Here is a 27722-nt window from a genome sequence, read left to right on the forward strand (position 1 = left end):
TGTTTGGAGATAAATAAAACTTTAATGCTTCCTACAAATATTTCGATACTGATTTGAATGACATCCAGAATTTTGCGTTATTTTCTAGTGATTTTATATTTTTTCTTAACTATTTTACAGCTACGTACTCTAGGAAGGTTTGTCAATGCAATGTCCAAGTTGAGTTGAGAATTGCTATCAGTTGGAACGTTTGAATTATTTTTTTTATTTAGTTCTAAAGGATTTATTTCTGTATTTTCATCTTCACTATCGTCTTCAAACTTTCTTTTTGTTGAAATAATTCGATGAGTCGGTTTATCTTTTAAAAATATTGCTTCTGGCCCTTGCACTTCCAGTATAGTGTTCGACAAACCTATTGGAAGTTCAAATAATTGCCGTAGGCGAACTCGCAGTAGCTGATATTCAGCGCTTTCCATTTCCATAAATTCAGAATTTGTCGCATTACGTTTTGATTTTAATTCATTTTCAATTGATGCCATCAATTCACATCGTAGATGAGATTCGTGTTGATAGTCGTACAATAATTTCCAAAGAAATAAATTCTTTATACCTATCAAAGTCGCTTGATTTGGCGGAATTATATTATCCATATTTACATCTTCAACGTCTTCTTTGACACTAGTAGTTTCCTTGTTAAACTTGTTTAATTTCGATTGTTCATAAGCTTCCAAACTTACCTCTGATTTATCAGCTTTCTTTGACTCATTTAATTCCACTTGTTCATAATCTTCCAAACTTATTTCTGAATTCACATTCAATCTATTGTGTTCTAATAAAGTCTCTTTTGACATCTGTGTTTTTTTAGTAAAACAAAAGATACATTTTATTGATTTATATAAATCTAAATTTTTTTGCTCTAAAAAATTGTGGTAGTCACTTGTTAAGAACTGACCAAATTTGTGAAACTGAATTTCTTCCTCAATATTAATAAAAGGAAATACGGAGGGAATTATAGAGAAATCTGCAGGTATATCAATAAGAAATTTTTCATTAATGGCTAAATTATAGTTTATAGTATTTTTTTGATTTTTAATTATTTTTCTGAGCCTTACATGTCCATCAAATGGAAGTGGTGGTATAAAAAAATCATCTTCATTAACTTGTGGGGCACAACCGAACATTCGTATACTATATCTTTCTATCAGTTCATTACTCTGTACATGTCTTACGTTTAAATATTCTTTTAAAGAAATTAAAAGTTGTTTCTCTTTATTATTCAACTGCACATAATTCAGAAAATCATCTGGAATATCAAGATTGGCGTTTAATAAATTTAATGTGTTGTATAATTTTTTAGTATCACGTATAAGCTGTTCAATGTTGTAAAGTTCTTCAGAATTATTAGATTTAATTGAAAGTGGAAAACAAAGAGCTTCATATAATCTTAATTGAATATCAAAAATATTTACAACAGGTTGCATCTCAAATATTGAATTTTTAATATGTCTTTTTAGTGTTTTATTGGATGATGATTTTTTATTAATAAAATTTCTTTTATTGGAAATTGTAAGAGGCAGTCTAGGTATAGTTTCAAGACTGACACCCTTTGCTATATATTTTAGTAATGCGTTATATCGGTGTCTTACTTGTGTTCTTGTCTTATCAGAAAAATACTTGGCTATTCTGGACCAATCGTTACTATATTGCAACTGTAGATTAATTAACATCATATCATCATTGAGTGTCCAAATATTGTATCGATTATAGATATTGGATACCACCGTATGGTAACGCTCTTGGAGTTGTACCGAAGTTCGATGTGACATTACGGTGGTTGAAATTTTACAAAAGTCCATGCCATACTTCTGCACCGCTTTCAGGAGAGTTAATGTTTCCTGACGACTGAATCTACCTTTTATCAAATGCGGTGCTTTCCTATACGTCCATCGTACGTAAATTTGTTGCTTGGTTCTGTGTCGAAAATGATTAGCAACATCGGACCAAGAAATATAGTCTCCGATCTTGATTGCGTTTATAATTTTTATAAGATGTTTGTCCTCCTGTCTGGTCCATGGTTGTCCAGCTAACGGTACTTTTTTGATAGTATTATATCTGATAAAACATTGATACGCGCTACGGTTTGTGCCTAATTTTTGCGCAATAGCATCCCAATCTTGACATTTATATTCTCTAATACATTTCAGCAGTTTCTTATCTTCTGCATTTGTCCATTCACTTTTCTTGAAAGCAGGATGCAGGTAAACATTCCACATAGCCCTGCATTCACCTGGTGAATGTTTATTGTCGAAATCCATAACAGAAATCTTGTGCCAATCGAATTCTCTCGCACCCAACGGCCCCACCATCTCATTAAAGTTTCTGGGAATCACTAATGTAGTTTTCTTAGTTTGATCATTAGATGTCGACTCATCAATTTCTTTGTTGAATCCTCCAGACAATACAGATTCGATAGCTTGATTGTTTATGGCACTTAAAAGCATTTCTCTGTCTTTTCCTGACCAACGGTTAGGCTTTTTCAAATTCAAAAGGAACACCTCACCGGCAGCTTCCTTTCGCTTAGTATCAATATTCTTGGGAGCACCGAAATAATCCTTGTCTTTGAAGTATGGTATACCAGCATTACTGATTGCCAATTTGAAATTTGAGCTCGACTCATCCGTGGATTTCTTCCACTTCTCGTCCAGTAGACTTATCTTCTGCTCACACTCTTCCAACAGAGCAGTCAATTTCTTCTTAGCTATCGTCAAGCCCGAAATCAATCTTGTATTAATCTCGTAAGCATTTAGAGAGTTTTCAATTTCTTGATTCACTTGGAGATAGTTGACACAGTCATCGTCGTTCTCAACGTCGACATTCGATGAAACGTCAGATTGTTGATTGTTGCTAACATGTTGCTGGGATTTTTTTTTCGCAGACCAAGCTAAAACTTCATCAAGAGCCTGAATATCAGCTTGGATATCCAAGAGATCCAACTCGTCCAATTCGCTCATAATGAATAAAAGTATATGACTTCTTGTCTGCCTCTTGTGTGAGTACTGTAGCAAATAAATCAAATTATACACAATGTATCTGATTAGAGATTTGATAAACGAAGGACAAACTTACATATCGACCGGTTCCTGCAACGAATGTGCAAAAGAAAGCTGGAGTTTTTAGGAAGTCTTCTCAAGCAATATTGAATAATAAAATAATAATACTGGATATGATATCATTATTAATCAAAATAAAATCTTATACTTGTATGGCGAACAAAGGCAAACAATTTTTTCCCACATTTCTCTTGCACTGTAAAATACAAATTGATTACAAACTTAATTATAAACTTAATTAACGATATAATGTCGCCTAATGATGAATTCTGTCATTCAGATTAGTGCATATTAAAGACTGCTTTGTATAAAATATCTAAATTGTTAAAGATATTTGCTAAAAAAATGCTTTATATTAAATATTTGCAGTGGCATAGTGTAATCAATTTTAATAATAATGCTTTTCAGCAAGAGACAAAAGGTATTTTGTTTACTGATCCTGTTTGTTACTTGACAAACATTATACTTTTCTTGACATTCAATAAGTGACAAAAACGGAACAACACTTGTGTTGACTGTTAATTTGTGTCATTAATGCTCGTTTCCATCAATGTAAATTAACTTTAATCTCGGTTCAACTTATTCTTCGTTTTTTTCTAGTTCAAAAGATTAGAAAAAGACGAAGAGTTGAATTAACGAGATTAAAGTTAATTTAGTTAGTGGAAATGGACATAAGGCTAGTTTCATAGTTAACTCAGTTAATTCTTCGAGGTTTAAGTTATTTCTCATCTCTTTCTAATGCTAAAATTGGAAAAAAATGAGAAATAAGTTGAATCTCGGTAACCGTGAATTGTGAAACTGAACCTAACAGTGAGTTACTAAGGGTTGTCACTAAGGGTTGTTCCACCTTTTGATAAACTTCAACTCTCTTACTTTTTTACTCTCTTATTCTCTTATTCTTATACATTAGATAAATTAATGTATACTTTATCTGAAGATGTAACAACTGGCTCTAGGGTATTCTCCATTTGACACAAATCGATACAAGTATTGGGTAAATGTTCAGAAGTACTACCCTACCAAAAATCGTAGTTTTTTTTCAGTAATTAACAAAACTAGTCATAAAAAACATACAATGTCTCAAGAAGGGACTTATTGTTCTTGTGGAGAAAAACTTGACAATTGCATATATTTTCTTATATAATTTAAATTATAGCAAAGAATAATTCATGATTCAAAATTTATGTCTTTTTTTATCTTTCTTATCATTTTCTTCACAAGAATCATCCTTTCTTAAAACATTGTGTACATGTCTTTTTATAAGTAGTTTTGATAATTACTGAAAAAAATTATGGTTTTTGACGAGGTAGTACTTCCGAATATTTATTAAGTATCGTTTTGTTTTTGTTATTCATAGAATACCAAGAAAGATAGGACATTTTTGTTAACTTCACCAAATGGGGACATCTATAGATATTACATTGAATTATTTCATCTTTGTTTAACCTCGGCAATAAGGACGAATATAACAATAAAGATTCATTATTATATTATGTCATCTGTGTCTCTTATTGGAAAACATTCATTATTCTTTGTTATTTATCAATGTTAAGCAAACATTAAATGGATACAAGTGCATTTCATTTCTATTATATATTGAATGCAAGAAGAATAAAATGACGTTTATGGATGCATTCCATTTATGATGATTTGTGACACAAGTTGATACAAATGTTCTTTCTTGACATTCCATAAATAACAAAAACAGAATGGTACTTGTGTCAACTCATGTCGACTGTCAATTGTTGTTTACTTCTATCCATATAGATTAATTTTAACTTACCTTTTTTCTTGTTCAGAAAAAAGGAAAAGATAAAAAGTAAATTAAATCAAGATTAAAATTAATTTATATTTTGGTAGAAATGGACATGTTTTGTCTAGAAAGATAGCCAAAGTAATTCATTATGTTACACTGTGTTATTCATGCTTCTTGTGGAAAAAGCATCCAGTATCGTCATTGGACATTTAAATAGTTTAAAATATTTATACGCCTTTGTACATTTAGTTTTGCTAATTTAATATATGTATAGTAATTTTTAGTACATACACTAATCTAGTGTAATGTAAGCAATCGCACAAATTTTATAGCAGAATATTATAATAGAATTTAATGAAGATCAAATTCTTACGTGTCTCGATTGAGCGAATGACATCAAGTTAGTCAAATAACGGTGTACCCAGAAAGTCCGAATGTCATGCGATAGCTGACAAAATGCAATGTACGATATTTATCAATCGAGATCTCAAAATCGCGTTGTTAGCGATCGCTTTCATCCACACTTGTCGACTCCAGTCTATTCCAATCTACTCGTAGTTAGAAGCACGAATCCCTTACTTCTGCTTGTATGCCCTTACTATTTTTCAACGAAAAATCATCTCTTTGAGGGCAAATATTTCACTGTTTTTTCGTAAATTCTGAATCGAACCGTTGCTGCCCATTCGTGATTATTCGCTCGCGGGCACTTGAGAGCACTTGCGAGGCTATAAGCAACTATATATTTGTTTGTGCGCACACAAACGGCGCAGGTATAGCAGACGTCGTTTGATTGTCAGTTGCGTTTTCACAGGTTTATTTTTTTTTATAACCAAACGAGGGTGTCCCTACTAATCTGCCTTTTAGTTAATTCGCTTATTACTGAATTAATTATTAAATATTGTAGCTTTACTGCTAATTTTATCCGCTTGCAATCAATTTCTCGATATTGATTGCAAGCGGATAAAATTACAATTGTATAATTGTAAATTAATAGCTAAATCGCCATTATATATGAAATTAACAAAGTTAAATGTAAAACAATATTAAGCAAGAAATTTCTAAAAGTAAATGTGATTACTTGTGCGATTAAATGTATAAAGGCATATAAATATTTTGAACAATTAAATATCTGCTCATATAGTACAGAATTTGCAACAATATCGCTGCAATAACGCTGCAATAATGCTGCAACATGCAAATTGCTGCAATGTTGCAGCATTGTTGCTACAACTTTTGTGCTGTAGCGATGATAATGATATTGTCACATTTATACAAACAGAGTATACAATATATTATTTCATCAAATTATAAAACAGTCAATTATACGAATTGTGAATAAAATGCTATAAAACAATGTCTTTAATGTCTATAAGAAAAACTACGTTCTGTTAATTGGCCTCGATCGTTGTAAAAGCAAAAAAAGGAAATAATCGTTTCAATTCTAATTCTCTCTCTCTCTCTCTCTCTCTCTCTCTCTCTCTCTCTCTCTCTCTTTCTCTAACGCAATAAATCTCATGAAACGTGAAGACGTTAATCATTGGGATCTGCGCTTCTGCGCCAGTGAGATCGAGACAAACGAAAAATATCGAGATGATCGAAACAGACGAACGAAGTAGACGATCGATCGAGAGTCGCCGGTTGTCGCGTCCGTTAATTCGTTGTGTTTCGTATTACGAACAGCTCGTTTTTTCACTCTACGGAAATTAAAGAGATGACATATTTTAGTACGCGTGTTCTGCATCATCAACGTACAAGACGATCAAGAGGGAAATATATTGAAGATTTAACTTTAGGGTTTGGAGACTCCGAATCAAAATTGAGCGAGCGTTCCGAGTGCCACGTTTTGCGTCGCAGCAACAGAACGTGAATCGTCAGTGTTGTTACGCCGTGTGGGTGCTGGGCGGCTCGAGTCACGTGGTCGATGACGTAACTCGCAGAAACGCCATGCCGGCGGTGTTTTCGACAGTCGAGCGGTTTTTCAGGCCGCGTATCGAGGAGAGCGATAAGTTTTTCTTTCGCGCGGAAGAAGCAGTTTTTTTAGGCTCTTTCTTGGGTTTCGAATCTCATCCGCGACGCCAGGACAAATTTTTATCTGGACGCGATCTTTTGTACTAATTATACTTAATCCTTAGCGCACCGTTGCACACGCACGAACGAACGGCGGAGAGAGGCGCCACGGTAGTGTTTCTATAATAATTATGATAATATAAGTTTTTGTGACTGAATAAATATAGTTCCCATAGTTATACAATAATATAATTCTCATAACAATAATTACTACAGGAACTGTAGAGCGTCACGGTAGCCGGCGGACGCGCCAGCCAACGGATAGTTTTGACATTCGGCCGGAAGTAGCGCACATATGTTTCCGACGTCGCCGCTGCGGAGGTGCGGCTGCGCAGTCGGATCGCGGTCCGAGTTATGTCGACTGATGTCGACCGAGGAACGGTGGTAGAGGAGTGATGTATAATACGTTAACGACTGTTATCATGACTACCTTCGTGACAATATCCTTCGGTTGAGGAGGTGCGCCGTGGTCAGTCTATACACAAGAAGGAGACCGTGTTGACGGGAAATCTACCTTATTGCGGCTGATTAGGGACAAATCTTTCGCTCTTTCCTTTCGTTCTCCCTCTCTCTCTCTCTCTCTCTCTCTCTCTCTCTCTCTCTCTCTCTCTCTCTCTCTCTCTTTTTCTCTATCTCTGGTAGTAGCGGCAGAGAAGGAGGAGAGGTCCAGCCGCGCGAGAGAGCACCGCACCAGATCGTCGTGCCGTCGTACCGTATCGTACCGTACCGTACCGTACCGTTCCGGGGGGCGGTGATCGGCGTGATCGGCCGAGCGGAGCGGAGCGGAGCGCAGCGGCAGCGCGAGGGGCCCTATGTCAAATCGACGTCGACGGCGAGGACGAAGCGCGCCAGCATGAAGAAACTATTCTCCAAGATCGACAACACGTCGAAGGAACCCAACAGTTACCTGGGGAAAGTGTTTGTCGTGGGCCGCCATACCGTCACCGTCGAAGAGGTCCTGGCAGAAGGTATGCTTCTGACATTTTATGACGACATTGACACTTCCTCTTCCCGCTCTTGTGTGTTCCTCTCTGTTTCAGCCTCCAGTGGAAGTGTACACTGGATCCCCTCTGTTCTATTTTGCACTGCAACCTTGCCCGCCCTCTCCGCCACGCCTGGCTGTCCCGCTTTTTTCTCTCTCTCTCTCTCTCTCTCTCTCTCTCTCTCTCTTTCTTTCTTTCTTTCTCTCTCCTCTCCTGGATTGTCCTCGGCGAGTGTGAGATAAGCGACGACGGTATACGATCTCCATCCGTATCCGGGGCGGGTGGTTGGTGGACGTCATTAAGCTCCCCATTATAGAAATTTAATACTGATTAATTACTCATTTCAAGGACTAATAAATTCTGAACAACAGTGCTTCTCTAATACTCAAAAATAAATAATTTTTTTATTAAATTAGATTTCTGTAAGGGCTGTTAATTTTTGATACGTTGACCACAAATTGTGCGTTTTACACTGTTGACAAAATTCATGGTTCCAGGAAATGTCAACTGTGTTTGTTCTGGAATAAACAATCAGTTGCCTTTCAGACAGCTAATGTTGCAGAATTTATACAAAAAATCTAAGATATTTTAAATATAAATAAGAGAGAAGAAGAAAGTCATTTTTCGGTTAAATCGGGTTTTGGTGCTTAGTAACATTTATGTGAAGATGCAAATAGAGTTGATATTTTGCTAAGATATTTTGCTGACGGGTGTCTAAGTTCATTACTTCTCAGGAATGTAAATATATGGATTATGAAGTGTCAGTTTCATGTCATTTAGAAAAATCAGGATGTCAATTATGTTTCAGGGAGCTAATACTGCGAGAAGTTTTTTATATATAATAATTGCATTGTTATGAAATGCCAGATGACGGAGGTATATTGTTACATGTCGATATAGCTGAAACTGGCAAAACTGGAAAACAAATTGATTGTCTGATCAGTAAATTTACTTTGAGATAAAATCGAGTAGAGTATCGTATCTTTTATTACCACTCTTGTAATTGTATCTGTGTCAAGTTACGCAACATGTGCAGTAACTTTGTGGATTTCCTATTTCATATTTTTTTCATTCTGATTATAATTTTTTTCTTTAATTTAATTTGAATATATATAACTATAATTAAATACTGAAAACATTTTGCATTTGTTTTCTCTTTGTCTTTCTACTGTGTATCTCATGTAAGATAACTGTTGTTTTACAGGAGGATTTGCGATTGTATTTTTGGTCAAAGCCTCAGGTGGACGATATGCACTTAAACGGATGTATGTCAACAATGAACATGATCTCAATGTGTGCAAAAGAGAAATTCAAATTGCTGTGAGTACTTTTGTAAATGATGAAATGCTAGTTCATGCTACAATTTTTTTAAATGGAAATAATAAAAGCATTATATGACATTTTAATTACATGGATTGGAAATTGAATGAATTATTTCTATTTGTAGAGCAACTTGAGTGGTCATAAAAATATCATAGGATATGTAGATAGTAGTATAACTCACACCACTGGAGGAATACACGAACTTCTGCTTTTAATGCCTTACTGTAAATCCCAAGTTCTTCAAATGATGAATAACAGGTTAGAAGAACTTTTTTTAACACATTCTTTATTTTTAATAATATTTAGATAATTTCATGCGTGTATATTTATATACATGATGCATGTGTACACATACACACACACACACACACACACACACACACACACACATAAATGTCATATCTAATATAATAATGTCTGTATCTAATTTTTCAAATAATTGCAAAATATTACCCATTACTATCTTTGCTCATCTAATAATATTAAAATTTATGGCGTACATTAATTATACATATTAATTTAATTTCTTATTTCTAGGTTGCAAACAGGATTCAGTGAATCAGAAGTTTTACAAATTTTTTGTGACGTTTGTGAAGCTGTATCAAGATTGCACCATTGTCAAACGCCCATAATTCATAGAGATCTCAAGGTGAATTACTTAATGGATATTATGTAATGCCATCAGAAATATCGTGAGTTACATTTAATTGTCTTGCGATAGGTGGAAAATATATTGCTCGCTGACAGCGGTCATTACGTTTTGTGTGATTTTGGATCTGCCACGGGAAAGGTTCTTAATCCCGGTGTCCACGGTGCTGCTGTAGTCGAGGAAGAAATAAAGAAATACACCACTTTAAGCTATAGAGCACCTGAAATGGTTGATATGTACTGTGGAAAGCCTATTACTACAAAAGCAGATATTTGGGTGAGTAATATATATTACTTACATTTATATGCATTGCATATACGTGACAATCGTGATATTTTAAAAGAGCTCCTTTATTTTAAAAGTGACACCAATTCAAAATTAAATTCCTCGGAAAGAAGGAAAAATTATTTCTTAATTTGACAGAAAATTATTGACTGACAATATCGACAAAAAAGAATATGTTTTAATATGATCAAATGTCATTTTCGTTTTACAATTTTTAAAAAGCCATCTTTCGAGACGATTTTTTGTAAAATTAACCGTTTGAAGTCGCGACGATTTTTTTAAAGAAGTTATATACATTCTAGGCACCAAAAAATTGATCATCATTTTGGGAATTTTTTTCTGAAAGAGAGTAAAAATTGAAAAATTATAATAATTTAATATTGGTTCTTGATATTTTATTTATATAAAAAAATTTTCAATTTGATTATATGTGATAACCTCTTCGTAACCTCTGCAGCCATCACACGAAAATTTCCACAGAAAATTAGGATGTTCCACGAACAGCATCCTAACTTTCTCTAGAAATACAAAAATATTAAAATTTCAATATTGTTTTCTAAACTAATGTTGTTCCTAAGAGACATTGGCTCATTTAAAAAAAATTTGATTTTTAATATTTTTCTAATAAGTTTAAAAATCTGAATTTTAGACGAAAAATTGATTTTTTTTCCAAATTGGCTTAATCTTTATTTTTCATAAATTCCAAAAGTTGAGTCGATGGTCCTTAGTTACAACATTATTTTAAAAGGCAATACTGAAATTTTAATACTTTTTAGGCCCAGTTTTTCATTATCATTTTATTAATTTTGATTAAGTTTTAAACCTGATATTTCATTTAATGAATTTCATCTGTGACATCATCATAAATGAAGCCCTTTTAGAGTTAAGCCTAACCAGATAATGAAAAACCAAGCTTTAATAATTTTTCCACAGAAAGTTATAATGTTGCTCATAGAGCCGGGATTTTTTTGCAGAGCTAGACGCAGTTGCAGATTATGGAGGTTATTTATAATCAAATTGGACGGAAAAATTTTTTATATAAATAAAATATTAAAGAACGTGAAATTATTAATTTTTTAATTTATTTTACTCCTTGCCTAAAAAAAATATCTCAAAATACGTTAATTCTTTAGTGCCGAGATACTGAAAAAAGATACTAAATTTTAATAAATAATTGTTTGAAGTACTAATATAACATTTATTTATGGAAAACAAATTTATTTGCTAAATAAAAAAATTTAATAATTAATCGAATGAATGGTGTTTGTATCAAATAAATATATGTACATATAAATATATGTAAATTACATTTAGTAAATATTCAACTGGCACTGTTCAAAACAAATATTTATTACATTTTACTTTCAGTGTATAACTCCTTAAACTATTCTTTCAGTTACGATTTTTTAATTTTTTAAAAATCTGTTTAGAATTGTTACGATTCTCTTTTTTGAAGCAAAAATTAGAAGTCGTAATATTTCTCGATGATTTTTTTCAGAAAATACTTTATTTTTTATAATATTGATAAGGTAATATTTATCTAAAGATGCATTCAAATTATCGAACCGAGTATTGAGTCGAATCTCAAGCCGCAAGCATTTCGGTAAATATTTTATTGTCTTTTGCCAATGTCACGTAATAAATGCTTACCGAAATACTCGCGGTTCAAGGTTCGGCTCGATAATCTGGACGCACCTTAACTCATTCATGCTAATAATTCGAAAATTCGTTTCTTAAATGTGTTATTTTTAAAGGAAGTGATATGTAAATAAAATTAAAATCTTTTCGGCGAGTCTTTTATATACAATTCCTGTCTTTCAGGCTTTAGGATGTTTGTTGTATAAACTCTGCTTTTTTACACTACCGTTTGGCGAAAGCACGCTTGCCATACAATCTGGAAATTTCACTATACCGGATAATTCAAGGTATGAAAAGTTATACAAATTACTCCAATTTTAATTACTTAACGAATTAATTTAACTATTTAATGAATAAAATAAATGAATAACATGACATATGTATTAAGTAAATTGGATGTATAGATAAAATCTTTTTATATTACAGATATAGTAGAGCACTCCATTGTTTAATTCGATACATGCTTGAGCCAGATCCTGACGTACGTCCTGATATTTATCAAGTTTCCGCAATTGTTTTTCAAATTCAGGGCAAAGAGTGCCCTGTGCAAAATTTACATGTATGTACATTGTAATACTTACACAACTATAATAATATTGCAAATTCATATTAAATGTGTCTCTTATGTACTGTTTTTTTTTGTTTTTTTTTTGTTTTTTGTTTAAATAACTTACGTTAATTCTTGCTATTTTATCTTTACAGAAAGTCCCAATCCCAACGATAGAATCATTATCATGCCCACCTATGGAATCCGAAAATATTAAAAGATCGGCATCTGTAAAAACTCCGAAACCTACGCCTATAGCGACGACAGTTGAGGGTACATCTGTGACGCCGAGGCAAAGACCAAAGGGGCAAGCTGTTAGCACGGGACCGATCAGTTTGAGTGGTCAAATCGTAGGACAAATATCAGGCCAAGGAAATCAGACGCAAACTACGCCGTCAAATTCTATCTCTTATGTTCAAGTAAGATTAAATCGCTAAATTAACAAATCGCTTGCGTATTCGATTTCTCTGCTTGAAATATACAAAATGTTTAAGTATCTTCAGCAAACGCTTAATATAATCATTTCGTTCTGTCAGGTATCGCCACACGTTTGCACCCCCAGTCAAAATGTTCCCTTTGGGCAGCAAGGACAGCCGTCGCAGTATGGTCAATCACAGAGCCCAATGATCAGTCATTCTCCTTTAACTCAGCAGTCACCCGTTACCGTTCAAGATAAAAATGCATTTTACTTCGATTCGAGGCAGCACGACGCGAGAGCTACGACGAACGTAAACGAGAAAAATTTGGAAGCTCTATTTCCGCCATCAGGTAATCTAAGTAACGACACATCTAAGTACCATGAAGTAAAAGCAAATAAAGTAAAAATGATCAAATGATCTTTTTTTCACATTGCCGCTTTTGCAGGATATCCAGATCCGTTCAAGGATGACGCGAGAGCGATGCCGCCACCTGCCAAAATACCACCTCCTGTTGCACCGAAACCCAGTAAAATTCTTCCGAAACTGTCTAATCCTAGTTACCCATCGTCATCCAAGTATCCGCCAGTCACTTCATTACCATCGAAATTATCTATTCCGACGGGGCCTAACAAGGCGACTCCACCAACGGTGACGCCACCGGCTTTGCCGAAACCGGTTAATAAGACAGAAAGTTTGAGTCAAAATATAAGTTCGAGCATATCTCCGCCTGACAGTCCGACATTATCGTCCTCACGTCATAGGAGGAACGTCAGTGACACGAGTGCTTTTAATAAGTAAGTCTCTTATATATTTAAAACTCTTCTTTTATATCTTATATCTATAGGATTTCATGAAAATTTAAGAAATTGATACTAGGAATGCACCAGATCATAAAATTACCGGATATCGGATATCCGGTATCCGATCGGATATCTGAGAAGGCAATTTCTTCGAGTCAGATATTCGACATTTTCCGAATATCCGACCGGATTCCGAGAAAGTATCTTCTAAAAAAATAAAAAAGATCTAAAGGTTTAAAGGAAAAAGATTGTAATTTTGCAACAATGTATGAGATATTATAGATATATGTATGAGATATTACGAATATGCATACTTATTTTTAAAATATTTGTATAAGAAAAAAATCAACAATTTAAGGATATCAAAAGACTTCACACAAATCTTATGGAAATTCAATTTCGGTTGAATTGCCTGAAAATTTGATATGTTGTAGATCTTGTCGTCCTGATAAAAAGTCTCCCTATAATGAACCGTTTGATCTCTACAAGACATTCATTTTTCAAAATGGACTAATACTACAATATCTTATTTTCAACGAGTTAATTTTCAACGATTTCGATATTTACAGAGCATTTGCAACTGAAACCACTCAATTCTTAGCGCCATATGAGGCTTCGGTCAAGCCACGTTCAGATGATCCAACTACGCCACCAGAACTTCCAAGTGACACAAGGCCTTGTATAGCAACTAGTGCCTCGCATGTACGTGTTGTAAGTACACGAAGCGCACAATTTTATATTTATTTTTGTTGAACGACGTTCGTTGACAAAATATGACAAAATCGCGTTTTACATTATTGGAAAAATTTCCGTTCTGTATTTACTACAGTTTAAAATTATATTATTAGCGAATTCGATTGGACGCGCTCTGGTCCATATTAAAGCTGTCACAAAATAACATAAAAATATTTATAAATAAACATAGAAATTGATTAAATCATAAAATGTTCAATACATTTTATTGTACTATTAGGTGAAATATGTATTTATTTCATAATTCGAAACATTTGCGTTTCATTTTTATACTCAAATGAAATCAGTGTACAACAGCTTTAATATGCACTAGTGCTTCCAATCAAATTCGTCATAACATTATATACATGAAAAGATAATAAAGTTATTTTAGAGACATTGAAAAATTATTCAATAATAAAATAAATAAAATAAACAAATAAAATAAAAATTTTTTTGAATGAAAATATCGCGTAGATTATACGTAAAATGTGAAATTTTATTTTATTTTTATTTACTTAGAATCTCGTTTTTTAATATATATATATTTGTATTTATTGTTGTTGTTGTTATTATTATTATTATTATTATTATTATTATTATTATTATTTTATGCACTGCACTAGCATTAATGATAATCCATCATCTTTAAGTAATTATTGATATTGAAAGTATTTTTTGAAAACAATTAATATTAAAGTTTGTCTACATTTTTATCAGGGTGAACTTTCAAGCCTAATGGGATCAGAGGGGAGGTCATTGAGCGCAGACGTAGCGACGTGGAATCCGTTTGAGGATGTACAACCTTTTAATCAGTTAACGGAAGATCATATCTTTGGTGCTGAATTTGATAAAATAAGGAGAGGGAGCAATACCAGTATCAGTGGGGTAAAAAGTCGCGAAAGCCTTGTTATGACATATACGGAATTACCAGAAGATCCTTTTGAATCTGCACCCTTTAGCCTGCCAAGTAAGTTCTCATTAAAATTCTAAAGGGTGTATATAAAGTCTGATCCTTATATCTCGGAAATGGTTATAGATATGGAAAAATGTGTATATGAAAGTTATAGGATATTAAGGGAGATGTATATGGACTTGACTTTGAGTGATCTTCTCAAGATTAAGTTAATGTGATGTTTTCATAAATAAAAGCCCCTTATTTTTGATTGCATATTCTTGTAGCTCACCCCGAGAACTTTTCAAAACACTACAATAAAATTCATTTTTATTTAGTACTTTTCGAGTTATGAGGATTGGAAGTTACAGTACCGCCATTATCAAAGTATTATCCGAGACAAGATGTCCGATCAACGGCTAAAACCTTTTGAACGTTGTTCAGAATCATGCCCTGGATAACACTGGATTATTAAGATCAAGGTTATTAGAAGTTGTTTCTCTTATTTTCATTTTTGCACTTAAAACTTACTTTTATGTAAATATGAAAATAAGAGGAATGATTTCCAATGATCTTGATATCCTACAACTTTCGTATGAAACATTTTTCCATATACAGCCGTTTTCGAGATATAGAACCTGGGTCAGACTTTATAGACACTGTATATTAGTCCTCCAAAATAAACGAACATATATATTTCATTAGAAGGTTGAAATATTTATTAATATTTTGATTCTTTCTTAGCGGGGAAGAAGAATAAAATCGGGTCAAAGACTGCTGCTATTGCTGGAGGTAATGCATAAAATCCTTCTTACACTATCCTTCATCATCTCTCTTCCTCCTCTTATTCCTGTATTAATCTATTAATCTATACTTGGTTTGAAAGTCATTCGCTCGCTGTCTTAATACTTGGTTTCTTCCTTTTGCCATCATCGCTACGTGAGGTTTTGAAGCTGTAGTTATAACCATTGTCTTTCATCGTTTTCAGTCTAAGTTGTATATCAAGTATGCCAGAAAATTTATAAAACTTAATAGTTAGTTCAAATGATTAGTTCTGACAAACTGTTTATTTAAAATGTGATATATATGTAAAGAGATTTTTTTCTTTTTATGCATATAATGGAATATGCATAGTTTTATTAGTTTAACATTTCTTATATATCAGTGAATATATACAAATACACTTTATAGATGTAGTTTACAATATAAATATAATAGTTTAATTTTTGAATTTTTTATTATAATTAATTTTTAATTTACCAAATTACTTTATAAGAAATAAAGTATTAAAAAAAGTAACTTTGTTATACAACTAAGACTTTCTCCAAAATTTCATAATTTAGCTTTATGTATATATATATAAATATGAAAAATTAGAGAAATATTAAATATGTTTAATAATTATGAATTTATAAAACATCACAGTCTTCATTCGGTAATCTAATTAAGTAGATTTAATTATTTTTATTTTTATTACAGTAATTTTGCTTGTATTTTTAGTTTAATTTCATATATAATTGACGAAATAATTAAATTATGAAACATTCAGCACAAATTATATAAAATAGAAATCTTTGTGAATCACAATAACACATGTGAGAGTATAGATCAATAACAGAAATGAAAAACGGTTCCTCTAACAAGGAGAGGCTCCAGAGTGACCCTCATCAATTTTAATGAAACATGGCACAATTATAAAGTGTGTTCCTCTGAATAAAAATCACCCCCCATTTGGACGGTCTATCATTTCCGAGATATTTCAATATTAAAGTTGATGAAATATCTCGGAAATGATAGACCGTCTATGCTCAAATGGGGTGATTTTTATTCAGAGAAACACAATCCTGCCAAGTTTCATTTAAAATCAGAGAGGGTCACTCCGGAGTCTCCCCTTATAAAATCAGAAAAATTTTTTTCTTACATTTCAAATTCTTTTTTCCTTAGATTTATATTATTTTCAATTGCTCATAATTGGAATGATTATATATACATATATATATATATATATATATATATATACTGAATAAAATATAGATAATTAGCAATGTATTTTACAAAATATTTGTGGACAATAGATGTAGATAAATGCTGATGATTATCGGCATGTTACGCTTTCCTGCACTTCCATGTACATAAATCTTAATTTTCAGAATTTGAAATAACGATAAAAAATGAAAAATGTTTCGAAGTAATATATAAGTAAATACTTCCTCTCTCAATTTCGAGTTAGTTGCATTACATATGAAACTTGATTTGTGATATAATACATAATCAATTACTGTGTGATAATATTGACTATATTGTTGCTTCACTGCTTCATTAAATTTAATTAGAAAAAACTAATGTTTTTAAAAAATGTTTATTTTTTTTTAGATAAATAAGGGAATTGAATTATACTACTATCTAATTTACTAAAGACATGTGATATGTTTCTAAATATTGCTCTCATCTACTCATATAAATGGAAATGAAAAAAACGTCTTAGTTAACTAATGAGTTTTAAAAATTTATTATGACGCTCTCATTATTTTAAATATAAATCTTATCTGTTAAATATAAATATAATTAACAGGAAGTGTAATCTAAGCCCAAATTATTCTTTGCAAGGAAATAGATCTGACTTTATTTCTATACCTATATATTTACTTATGATCGAAAAATTATTGTATAATTTAAAAAAAAAATTTAATTTTTAACGACACGCATATAATACATACATATATAATTATTCATTTAAACCATATTTTTATACTTGTTGAAATTTTTAGAAATAAATTTAAAAATTCATAAAATATTTTTTTTCTTTTACGTTGACTCTTTTACTTGCTTATCAAAATACTTAGTTACCGTTTTAATAAAGATAATTGAAGAATTGGTTATTTTACCAATATATCTGTAAAAAAGTGATTGTGATGTAAATCTGCTCAGTTATGCTCAATTATGTGAGAAAGGAATGGTAGAATATTACCAATAAATTACATATTAACTTCTACTTACCTCAAATAGTAAATTACAGCATAAGGATACATCGAACATTAGACACGAAAATACGCTGTATATTAAATTATATTAGAACAAATGTAATTATTAAGTACTGTTGAAAATATGATGAATACATATATATAGGCTACATACATATAGGCTAAAAAAATTTTGTCTTTAATAATAGATGTTCCTATGATATGTAGTGCACAAAGCGGAAATTAGCTTTTATTTTAGTGTTTCCATACAGAATAGTTGGTGTGTTAATAAAGGGGAGAAACAAATTACATATAAATATTACATATATTGCATATATTATAAAATACATACATCTATATACATATATATATATATATATATATATATACATAATGCAATATATATATATATATGATATATGATATATATATATATATATATATATACATAATGCAATATATATATATATATGATATATGAGATATATATATATATATATATATATATATGAAAAATTATGTTATATATTATGTGATATACAAAGTTTAGGTACACTATTTTGTCCTACTCATATACATATACGTGCAAACGTATCATGTGTTATAATGATTGTATTATATAGCATATAAAAGGAAGAACATGAGAAAAATAGGTTTCAAGTTCTAAAAGAATATTATTATACGCAATGCCATTAAAACATGTGTTAACGCGAGAAGTATGGAACTGGGAAGAACGTTTATTTCTGGATATATTGTCGAATATGAAGATTTATTTTTGTGTGTGGAAGTAATAATATTATATAAACCTTTCCTTTCCACAAAATGATGAATCTCTGGCGCAATACGTGAATATATACATACAGATATACATTAAGGATTATTATATAAAAATCACAAGATTGTATCTGTTTTGCGCGATGGTAATACTACAGTGGCTGGCAAATAATACTTAGCGATTATTTTCATTTCTCGCTCTTCTCCCTCGTCCTTCGTTTCTTTCATCTGGATTGTATCTTTTTTAGTTTCTTATTTGTTAATTTCTTTTCATAGTATAATATCTCAATTACACCGCTTTTACTCAGTATTTGTTAATTTGGGTTTCATTTTGGTATAACTAATTTCTCCACTTGATTTTTCCTTGGCCTATATACAAAATTTTCAGATAAAATGATGTAATTTAGCATTGATAACATCTGCAATTTGTAAGAGAAATAATTAGAAGGCAGCGTTGCTAAATTATATCATTTTATCTTATGTGAAAGTGTAAAAAATCATGATCTGTTTTGCGTATTTTAGTATTTTGCATACTAGTCTTACGTATTGTTGTCCAATGCGTTAATATCTATATCAAATAACATATCTTATATTGTAACAAGTGCTATAGACATTAATTAATATTGGATGTACTTGTTATAATTGTTATATTTCCTAATGAAGTTTTTACATAGCGAAATAATAATAATAAGGTAATAATTCAAATAATAACGACACATATTGATATTTTTTTAAAAATTATATATCGGGGAGAATTAATTTTTTTGCATAAAATCCAAAGTTAGGATATCTGTTTTTTTACTAGTAGTATTATCAAATGACACTAGTAGTATTACCAAAACCGCTGTAATGTTAATTTTTTTTTGAGTGTGTGTAAGTATCACAGATCCCTAAGGGCAAGGCGGAAACAATTGACGATAATTGATAAATGTGCTTATTTCTTTGTGAAAGAAAAATTTACGAGAAATTATATACTTTTATCTGTCCAATGTCTGGAACAACCTAATGAGTTTGGGAGGCATAAACCCTTTCGAATCGAATTTATTTACGTAATCTTTCTTTATCAATCTTGTCCTGCTTTGTTTGCCTCCCATAGTGTCTCTAACAACATACTGTCTCTTGGAGAGATACATTTTTAATTACGATGAGTTAAGTTGCGATATATCATACAAAAAGATACTTGTTACCCATTCGCCATCATCGAAATACAAGCTTCTCTTCAAGTATCTGTAGCGAGACTCGTATGAAAAAGAGAGAAATTGTTTTGTGAATTGAGAGCACTATAGGGGGCTGACAAACACCTCGGACAATACTTTTCTCGCTGTATTAAAACAAATAATGTTGCAGCAATAAAATGTAAATTAGCATACGGAGTATTTGTTTTTTTCTGAACGCTACTGGTACAGAAAACGCAGCAATACTTTGTCCTTTGTGCGGGAACAATCTAATGCATTTCGGGATATGTGTACTCTCGTGGCTTAAAGCAAATCTATTACTCAGAGCATTACTGCGTTTTTAACACTTATCCTCAATCCTCTAAATCTGATTAGGACTGTTCCAGACCTATTGGTGGCGGTACTAACAAATAGCTTATCCTAAAATATGTATATTGTATTACTTTCTCCATATCGAAAAATCTAACATTATACCTTTCTCTGAATTTCATTATAGTAAAACTGTAAAAAGACCAATGCACATCACACTCAACAAAGTGCACTATTTGCAACAGACCTAATCAGACCATTTCCCGTTTTTTCTGATTCTTTCTCTTCTGTAGATAACGATATCACGCTTTATATCATAAAATCAGCCATATTAGTTATATCTGTTGTTAAATTTTATGAGGTGCAAATTTTGAAAATATTAAAAGTATTAAAAGCGAAATTTATTAATTAATAGTATAATACAGTTCAAAAATTATATATATTTTATATATAATATTAAAAAATAGTTGAACAAATTAAAAAAATGATTAAGAGTATAATTCCTTATATTGAAAGCAAATATTCACAGTTTCTCGTCATTATAAGATTTAGGATACTCTGCATAGCGTAAGAGGGAGTTTCGCTAATTGAGAGGATCGATACTGTCTAACATAGACCATTATCGAATCGTATCTCTCTGATGAGATTTTGTAAAAAAAAAAATGAAAGAACATAGGTAAGTACGTTACGCTTCAGTGATAACAGAGGTTTACGTGATAGTTTAGTTCTAAATAAGATACACTTATTGATATGAAAAAAAAAATCTTGCTTCGGATGTTATCTGTATTAATAACGCGACGCTTTGTTTTTCAGGGAAATCAACGAATGGTAGAGCGAAGGTGCCCTTGGCACAGTGGAACTCCGGGGTTGAACACGGTGGCAACATTGGTAGCGTGGACGACGAGGCGTCCTTGATCACTGAATCCAGCCCGGTTTCACCGCCGTTTGTCCGTGCGCCGGCGGAGGACCGTTCCAAATACGAGAAGTTGGCATTCAATGCCGATGAGATATCGAGTGATAGCGACAAGGAAACTAAGGAAGTGAAGGAGCGAGCGAAGAAGGCAAAAAGAAGGCGTGTAAAGAATGTGTTGAGCCGCAGAAGAAGAGTCGCTGCCCAGCTGCACGATAACGCGGAGAACGCGACGAATGTGGATTATGAGTCGGACGATTCAATCGGTTCGGCCAGCGACCTACGCGCGATGAACGACGAGGAAGGTAATGACGGCGAGGTGAACGACGACGAGGACGACGAGGACGGCGACGTATGCGGAAAGCATGACGAGACCATCTCTGAAAGTGTGCGTACGTGTGGCAGCTCCGCGTATCACGCAGAGTGCGAGTCTGTTGCGACACATGAAGATGATTACAGGATGAAGAGGCCGAGGAAGCATCACTATCGGCAGCACGAGCAACAGCTGCCGACAATCGACGCGGATCCGATTGTTGGCCATCAGTATGGTGAGAAGCCATTGTTGTTGGACGACGAATTAGATCCAGAGTCCAAACCGGAGCAATCGCACGGCGATCCTTTCGTGCGGCATCAGTATGGCTCAAAGCCACTGCTGTTTAACAACGGCGACAGCTCGTCCGACGATAACGACAAGTCTAAGTCGCTCAACAACGGGATCTGGAAAGTGGAGGATGACGTGTTCGCCTTGGCACCTTTTCCAAGGTCCAGCAGTTCGCGGAAGAGCAGCGACAGTCGCGAGAGCGAGTCCAGGAACATCGATCTAGGCGGCAGTACGAGGAACTCGCCTCACAACTCGAATTTGGTGACGCCGATCTCGAGTTCGCCTATACCGGCGGAGGTATTTGTGGACATGGTGGAAAGTAAACCTGCACCTCCGCCGTCCAAGTCTGCCGTTCTCTCTTGTAAATATCCCAAAAGTATCGCAATTGTGAATAGCAAAACTATCTATGAAGAGCCAGTGTCGTTCCATCAACCGAGCGTTATCCAAACGTCGTCGCCAGTCAAAAGCAGCCCTCACGTCAGCGTTGCTGAAGAGGAGGAGGAGGAGGAGGAGAAGGAGGAGGAAGAGAACATTGAGAAGGATCTCTTCGGTTCCTCCCCGTTTAGCCCGAGCGGATTCACTAATCCTTTTAACGCTCAGTCCAATTTTTCGAACATCGACTCCGCGCCGACTCAACCTTTGTCAATCCTGAGTCCAGTCGGCTCTTCATTGTACATTGATTATGCCAACTGTGTTTCACTGCAGTCCCACAACGCGACATCGGACAATTATTTCATTAGTCACTCGAGCACAATCGCGTCCACGTCGAAATATGGTAGGGTGACGGTGAACTCTGATCCAACGATTAGTGTGGAACCCTCCAAGGATCTCTTCGGATCGATTCCGTTCGAGGAATTCGCCTCGCTGAAGCTCAATGAGCAACAGCAGCAGCAACGCCCGACGTCTCTGTCACTGTCGCAGTCGTTGTCACAGTTGCAGTCACAGTCGCCGAACTACGTAGACAATGTCGCGTTAACGACGACGTTGCCGATCAGCAGCATCGTGCAATCCCCAAAGAATACTGTCGTTCATTTAACACCCACTCCGCAATTGCAGTCACAACCGTCCGCCTATATGATTCAAACGACCACTACGCATACCGCAAGGATCACCGTGCAGGCAGTCAACAGCGTCTCTAAGGTGGACATTACATCCAATATGATGTCACCCATGTCGCCCGAACCTCTGGTCGCCGCGGATGACGACACGCCGAAACACAACAAAAAAGACAAATCCAAATCGGACAAGTCTAAGTATCACCTGATCAACGAAAATCACGGTGATGTCATCGACGTATTACCGACTTATAAGGCGTCTCACAAAATCAAATCGGCAAGCCACAAAAAAATACCCAAAGGCAAGAAGAGCACGGCCGCAACCGCTGGTTTCAGTAATATGAGCTTTGAAGATTTTCCTAGCGACGAGAATGAAGAGAGGCAGACAGATCGAATGAAGGTAGCGCCTTTTGAGGTAATCCGTGAAGCGTCGGAGAAGCGTTTTGGATCATTGAAGAGGCGGAGCAATCCGTTCACCTGAAATGAGATGGTTTTTGTTAGGAGCTAGTTAATACAAAGCTGTTTATTAGCAACACAGGAACAGATAGAGCAGCGATATGATATAGTTGATTAATTCGTTGTGTATGTTGTAGAGATAAACATCGGTAAACACACCGTTCTATACACACAAAATTATTTGATTGATCAGAGTTTTATTACGTGTATGTGAATGCACACACATACACACACTCTAACAGCGTTAGCAAGATATTAATCTTAATAGATAGTAAAAATGACATGATAAAATTTCCAACTGGGAGTTGATATACAGGTTGTATATATGTAGAAAGCGTTTGCGTTTAAGACAATTTCTTTTTCGGACGCGCAAATACGTCAAGAGTGAAATTCCGAGTGAATAAAATTGCGTTTGTTTCACATGCTTGTTTTCGGAATGTGCGTTTGTGAAAAAATAATAATAAGTCAGAGAAATTAATTTATTTAATAGATCTCTCGTAGAAGATTGCAAAAAGTAATATTTAAAATTTTTACCTCTATGATTAAGCCAAATATCGAATGCTGCAGTATTAGAAACTGCTTCTTTAAATGCTTAACTTGCTCTCGAATTAACAAAATTCTACGATCATGATTAACATCTTTTTGACATCCGTTCATTTTTTCACAAACGTCGACAATGTGATGTGATAGCAGCAAAAGCTGCATATGTTTATATCAGAAAACATACAGCATGAACAGATATATTTATATGTACACATGCCTAACTGACAAACGTGGATCGTATAAAGCGTGATTTACACTAATGTCGGAAAGTATTAATTCATATACTACCATTTTTTAATTACTTTTTGCATTTTTAGAAGATTTACACAGACAAGACAGATAGCCATAAGAAATTGATGGAAAAAAAAGACATTGTATTAAACAAAACTGTTGATTTTTGAAATACTGAAAAGAAAAAGTGAGAAAGATAAAGAGAGAAAGAGAAAAAGGGAGAGAAAGAGAGAGAGACACTTCCCAACTTATGATTTAACATAAAACCAGGTTGTGGAACTTGGCAGCTCGATACCAAAAATAAAACTAGGTAGAGAAAGCTCGTGCATCTATTTTTGCAGCTAAGTCTTTTCACTACGTTTGTACTTTACAAAATTTGTAGATTTCTACTAGTTCAATCTACTAGTTCATACAAAGCAATTTTTCTAAGAAAGTTAATCTGTGTACTACATACATATATATATATATATATATATATATATATATATATATATATATATATATACCTATAAACGTAATTCATTGCAAAATTGGTGAAAAAGATAATTTTTTTATTATATATATTTATGGTCTCTTGGAGAAGAGATTATAAGAGAGTATGAAGATTAACATAATGAATAATTTACAGAAATTAGTGTTACAAAGGCGCAGATAATAGCATTGTGAAGCGATTCATAACATTTGTAAAGGAGCGAATAGGCTCGTTTATAGAATTGGCCTTACCGTGTAAGACTGACTTATTGTTTAACAGTCTCGATTTACATTTACATTGTGTAAGATAGCTATGTTTTGACAACGTTATGGTTCATAGACACGAATTATTCGAAACGAATACTGATAACGCGATTACTATGTCCCTTATGATGGAGACTGTTAAATAAAATGTATGAAAAGTAGATGTGATACTAGTACTTAGTGTATAGGTACTAGTGAGAATACTTATCGACGTTAATTTTTTTATCTCACATTAAGAGAATATCTTGTATGTGTTAAATTATTCGATTTCAGCAATTGAATTTTAATACGTTTTATATAACTTTGGAAATTATTTTAACCAAATTTTATACTGCTAATATACTGCGCCTTTTTAATCGATTCTACGAAAAGGATCTAGTTCAGTGTAAAAAGATGTGACAATATGTGTGTACGTGCGAGCGTGCGTATGTGTGTGTGTTGCGTGCGCGCGCGCGCGCAATATATATATATACACACATTTGTATATATATATATATATATATTTAAGGATATTTTATATATATTTTCAAAATAATAAAATTATGAAAAAATTGCAGCTTATTCTAAATCACATTTAATAATAATAATACGACAAATTTGTTGATTTACTATCTAGATTACAAGTTATTTTAATAAATAGTAGTATTTTTCAAATCTGTCTTTTAATAAAAATATATGGAAATGTGTTATAAAATAAATAATAAAAATTTCAATTTTTAAATATAAGCACATTATATTTAAGATTATTTACGTAAAGTTACATTGCGATGCATGAACTAGTTGTACAGTAAATAAACGAAATATTTATTTGTTCTATATATCTTTGTAACTAATTAGTGAATCGCAATAAAACTGTACACAAATTATTTTGAATATTTAAGGTACTTATAACAGAAAAATGTAAATTTTTTAATCATTTTTTAAATTATAATTTTTAACAATAAAAATAATAATGTAGAATAAACTACAAAAATGTATTATTAAACAAAAAAATTATCTTATTCACACAATTTTATATGTACATAGTTTATTTGAAATATAAATATTAAACACATTTCCAAATTTAATTTTGTTTTACAGGGATTGTACGTCCAATATATCCTTTAAAAAATGTTTATAATATCTATATGTTTTTATGCACATACACGCCACACACACACACACACACACACGCGCGCGCGCGCGCGCGCGCACGTATATATGTATATATGTGTATATATGTGTGTATGGAGTGTGAGTGGGACATTTTATCCCAAGTGGGGAGAATTAACATTAAGAAAGGTAAAAAAATTTATATAAAAGTTTCATAAAATGTATGTTTTCTTAGAGGAAAGAAGGTGAAAAATGAATTTTGTATAGAGAACATTATAAGAACTAATCAAAGTAGATATGAATTTTTTATTTAAATGGAAATCCTTATTTTTAAAAGTGCGAATCATTTAATGCTGTAAATGCTTCGTTGACTCAGAAAGAAAGAATTTGTTGAATCAAAAAATATTTCAAAGCATTTGCAGCCTGAAATAGATCTCATCCTAGTTTTCAACTTAAAACGGATTATAATCAGTGTTTCGAAAACGTCTTGACAAAAATATATAATAAAAAATAGGAATTTCCATTCAAAGAATTTATGTTGACCTTGACTTTAGTATGGCTCTTAAAATTCGTTATTTTCATCTTCTTCCTCCCAAGAAAATCTATAATTTTTACATACAACTCTTTTATCTCTCTTAATTCCTAAGATATCCGCTTGCGGCGATTAAAATGCCCCGCCTGATATATATGTATATAACAAAATGTAACATAATTTGTAGATATTATAGCTTGTATGATTTAGGTGCCTTCCTTTATCGAGTAGCATTCAAGCTTGCAAGTCTCTGCTGTTATGTAGAATAAAAGCTGATAGTATTATAAGATAAACAGAGTCAATTGTATTTGTATATGTAAGGGATAATGTATCTAAGAAATTGTTTTCTGTTTAGTTCCTATCATAACGGTGAGATGTATGTATATCTATAGGAGAAGTTAAAAGCTATTTTTAATGTCGTCATTGCAAAAGAGTAAGAGTTATTTATGCATACATAGAAAATTAAACATTAAATTTCAGCAACATGATGAAAATTCGATGAGAAGTAATAATTTCAAAGTATTTGTTGAACATATGGAAGAACCGTTGTAATTCCAAGCCTTAAAATAATATACTTCATCATTCTGTGCACCACGTATAAAATAGAACGAACTGGAGGTGCTAAAAAATACTGAGCATTTTTAATTTAACATCCTAAGCCCTGTTTCTACCAATATAGTTTAATTTTAATCTCGGTTTAACTAACTCTTCGTTTTTTTCCAGTTCTGAGAATTAGAAAAAGATAAAGAGTAAGTTGAACTGAGATTAAAGTTAATTTACATTGGTAGAAACGGGTCTAAGAAGAATATAATTCGATTGATAAATTCTCTGATTCTACATATATAATATATAGATACAATACATTCCCTCTTTAAATTTTCACATATTGTTTTATTTATTGTATGGTTTTATAGGTTCTTTCTTCTTCGTATTCTTTTTCATATATGTCTCGCAGGAAAAAAATAAATATCCTAAATATGTGTGTCGGAAAGTTTTACGAATATATTTGATTAGTTATATTTAAATTGTGTCACTGCCTGCACTAACAGGTTATTGTACCATTTTCTTTACCATTTATCATGAATAATATAATTATCGTGTTTCAGCAAGGTAATGATATGAAAGAAATAACGCGTTCTCGTTTATACTAAGTTTAACAGTGTAGATTTTTAAACTTCTTGGAATGATCAAAAATATAGTTTCAA

At 32.8% G+C, this 27722-nt stretch overlaps 2 protein-coding genes across 5 annotated transcripts; one reads left to right on the forward strand and one right to left on the reverse strand.

Annotated features, from left to right (window-relative positions):
• Positions 1-2: 2 nt before the first annotated feature.
• Positions 3-7918, reverse strand: Pbp95 (proximal sequence element A Pbp95). 3 transcript variants are annotated; one of them, XM_087413660.1, is made up of 3 exons: positions 7781-7918; positions 3067-3246; positions 3-2996 (listed from the first exon to the last, which is right to left on the reverse strand). In XM_087413660.1, the coding sequence occupies exon 3, from the start codon at positions 2949-2951 to the stop codon at positions 78-80; it is 2874 nt and encodes a 957-aa protein (XP_087269786.1). In that variant the 5' UTR covers positions 2952-2996; positions 3067-3246; positions 7781-7918; the 3' UTR covers positions 3-77. The 3 variants fall into 3 exon arrangements, with proteins under 3 accessions (XP_087269786.1, XP_087269787.1, XP_011050024.1); XM_087413661.1 differs by lacking the exon at positions 7781-7918 and adding an exon at positions 7304-7416; XM_011051722.2 differs by lacking the exon at positions 7781-7918 and adding an exon at positions 5180-6750.
• Nak (Numb-associated kinase) lies at positions 7568-27484 on the forward strand. Of its 2 annotated transcripts, none has more exons than XM_011051721.2 (14): positions 7568-7841; positions 9061-9176; positions 9304-9437; positions 9717-9828; positions 9901-10104; positions 11935-12038; positions 12178-12310; positions 12454-12717; positions 12835-13066; positions 13163-13511; positions 14087-14228; positions 14970-15219; positions 15889-15936; positions 21176-27484. In XM_011051721.2, exons 1-14 carry the CDS (start codon positions 7727-7729, stop codon positions 23407-23409), a joined length of 4437 nt encoding a protein of 1478 aa, XP_011050023.1. In that variant the 5' UTR covers positions 7568-7726; the 3' UTR covers positions 23410-27484. The 2 variants fall into 2 exon arrangements, with proteins under 2 accessions (XP_011050023.1, XP_087269785.1); XM_087413659.1 differs by having other exon boundaries at positions 14087-14219.
• Positions 27485-27722: the final 238 nt, after the last annotated feature.

The sequence above is a fragment of the Acromyrmex echinatior genome, chromosome 14, assembly GCF_024713525.1.
Source record: "Acromyrmex echinatior isolate Ae372 chromosome 14, ASM2471352v2, whole genome shotgun sequence".
NCBI lineage: Eukaryota > Metazoa > Arthropoda > Insecta > Hymenoptera > Formicidae > Acromyrmex > Acromyrmex echinatior.

What these genes read in the sequence shown, in the direction of transcription:
- Nak (XM_011051721.2), top strand. Translation starts at nt 7,727, where the DNA reads ATGAAGAAACTATTCTCCAAGATCGACAACACGTCGAAGGAACCCAAC. An exon ending in GACACGAGTGCTTTTAATAA is followed by an intron (nt 13,512 to 14,086) that starts GTAAGTCTCTTA and finishes CGATATTTACAG; the next exon opens with AGCATTTGCAACTGAAACCA. An exon ending in GACTGCTGCTATTGCTGGAG is followed by an intron (nt 15,937 to 21,175) that starts GTAATGCATAAA and finishes TTTGTTTTTCAG; the next exon opens with GGAAATCAACGAATGGTAGA.
- Pbp95 (XM_087413660.1), bottom strand. Translation starts at nt 2,951, where the DNA reads ATGAGCGAATTGGACGAGTTGGATCTCTTGGATATCCAAGCTGATATT.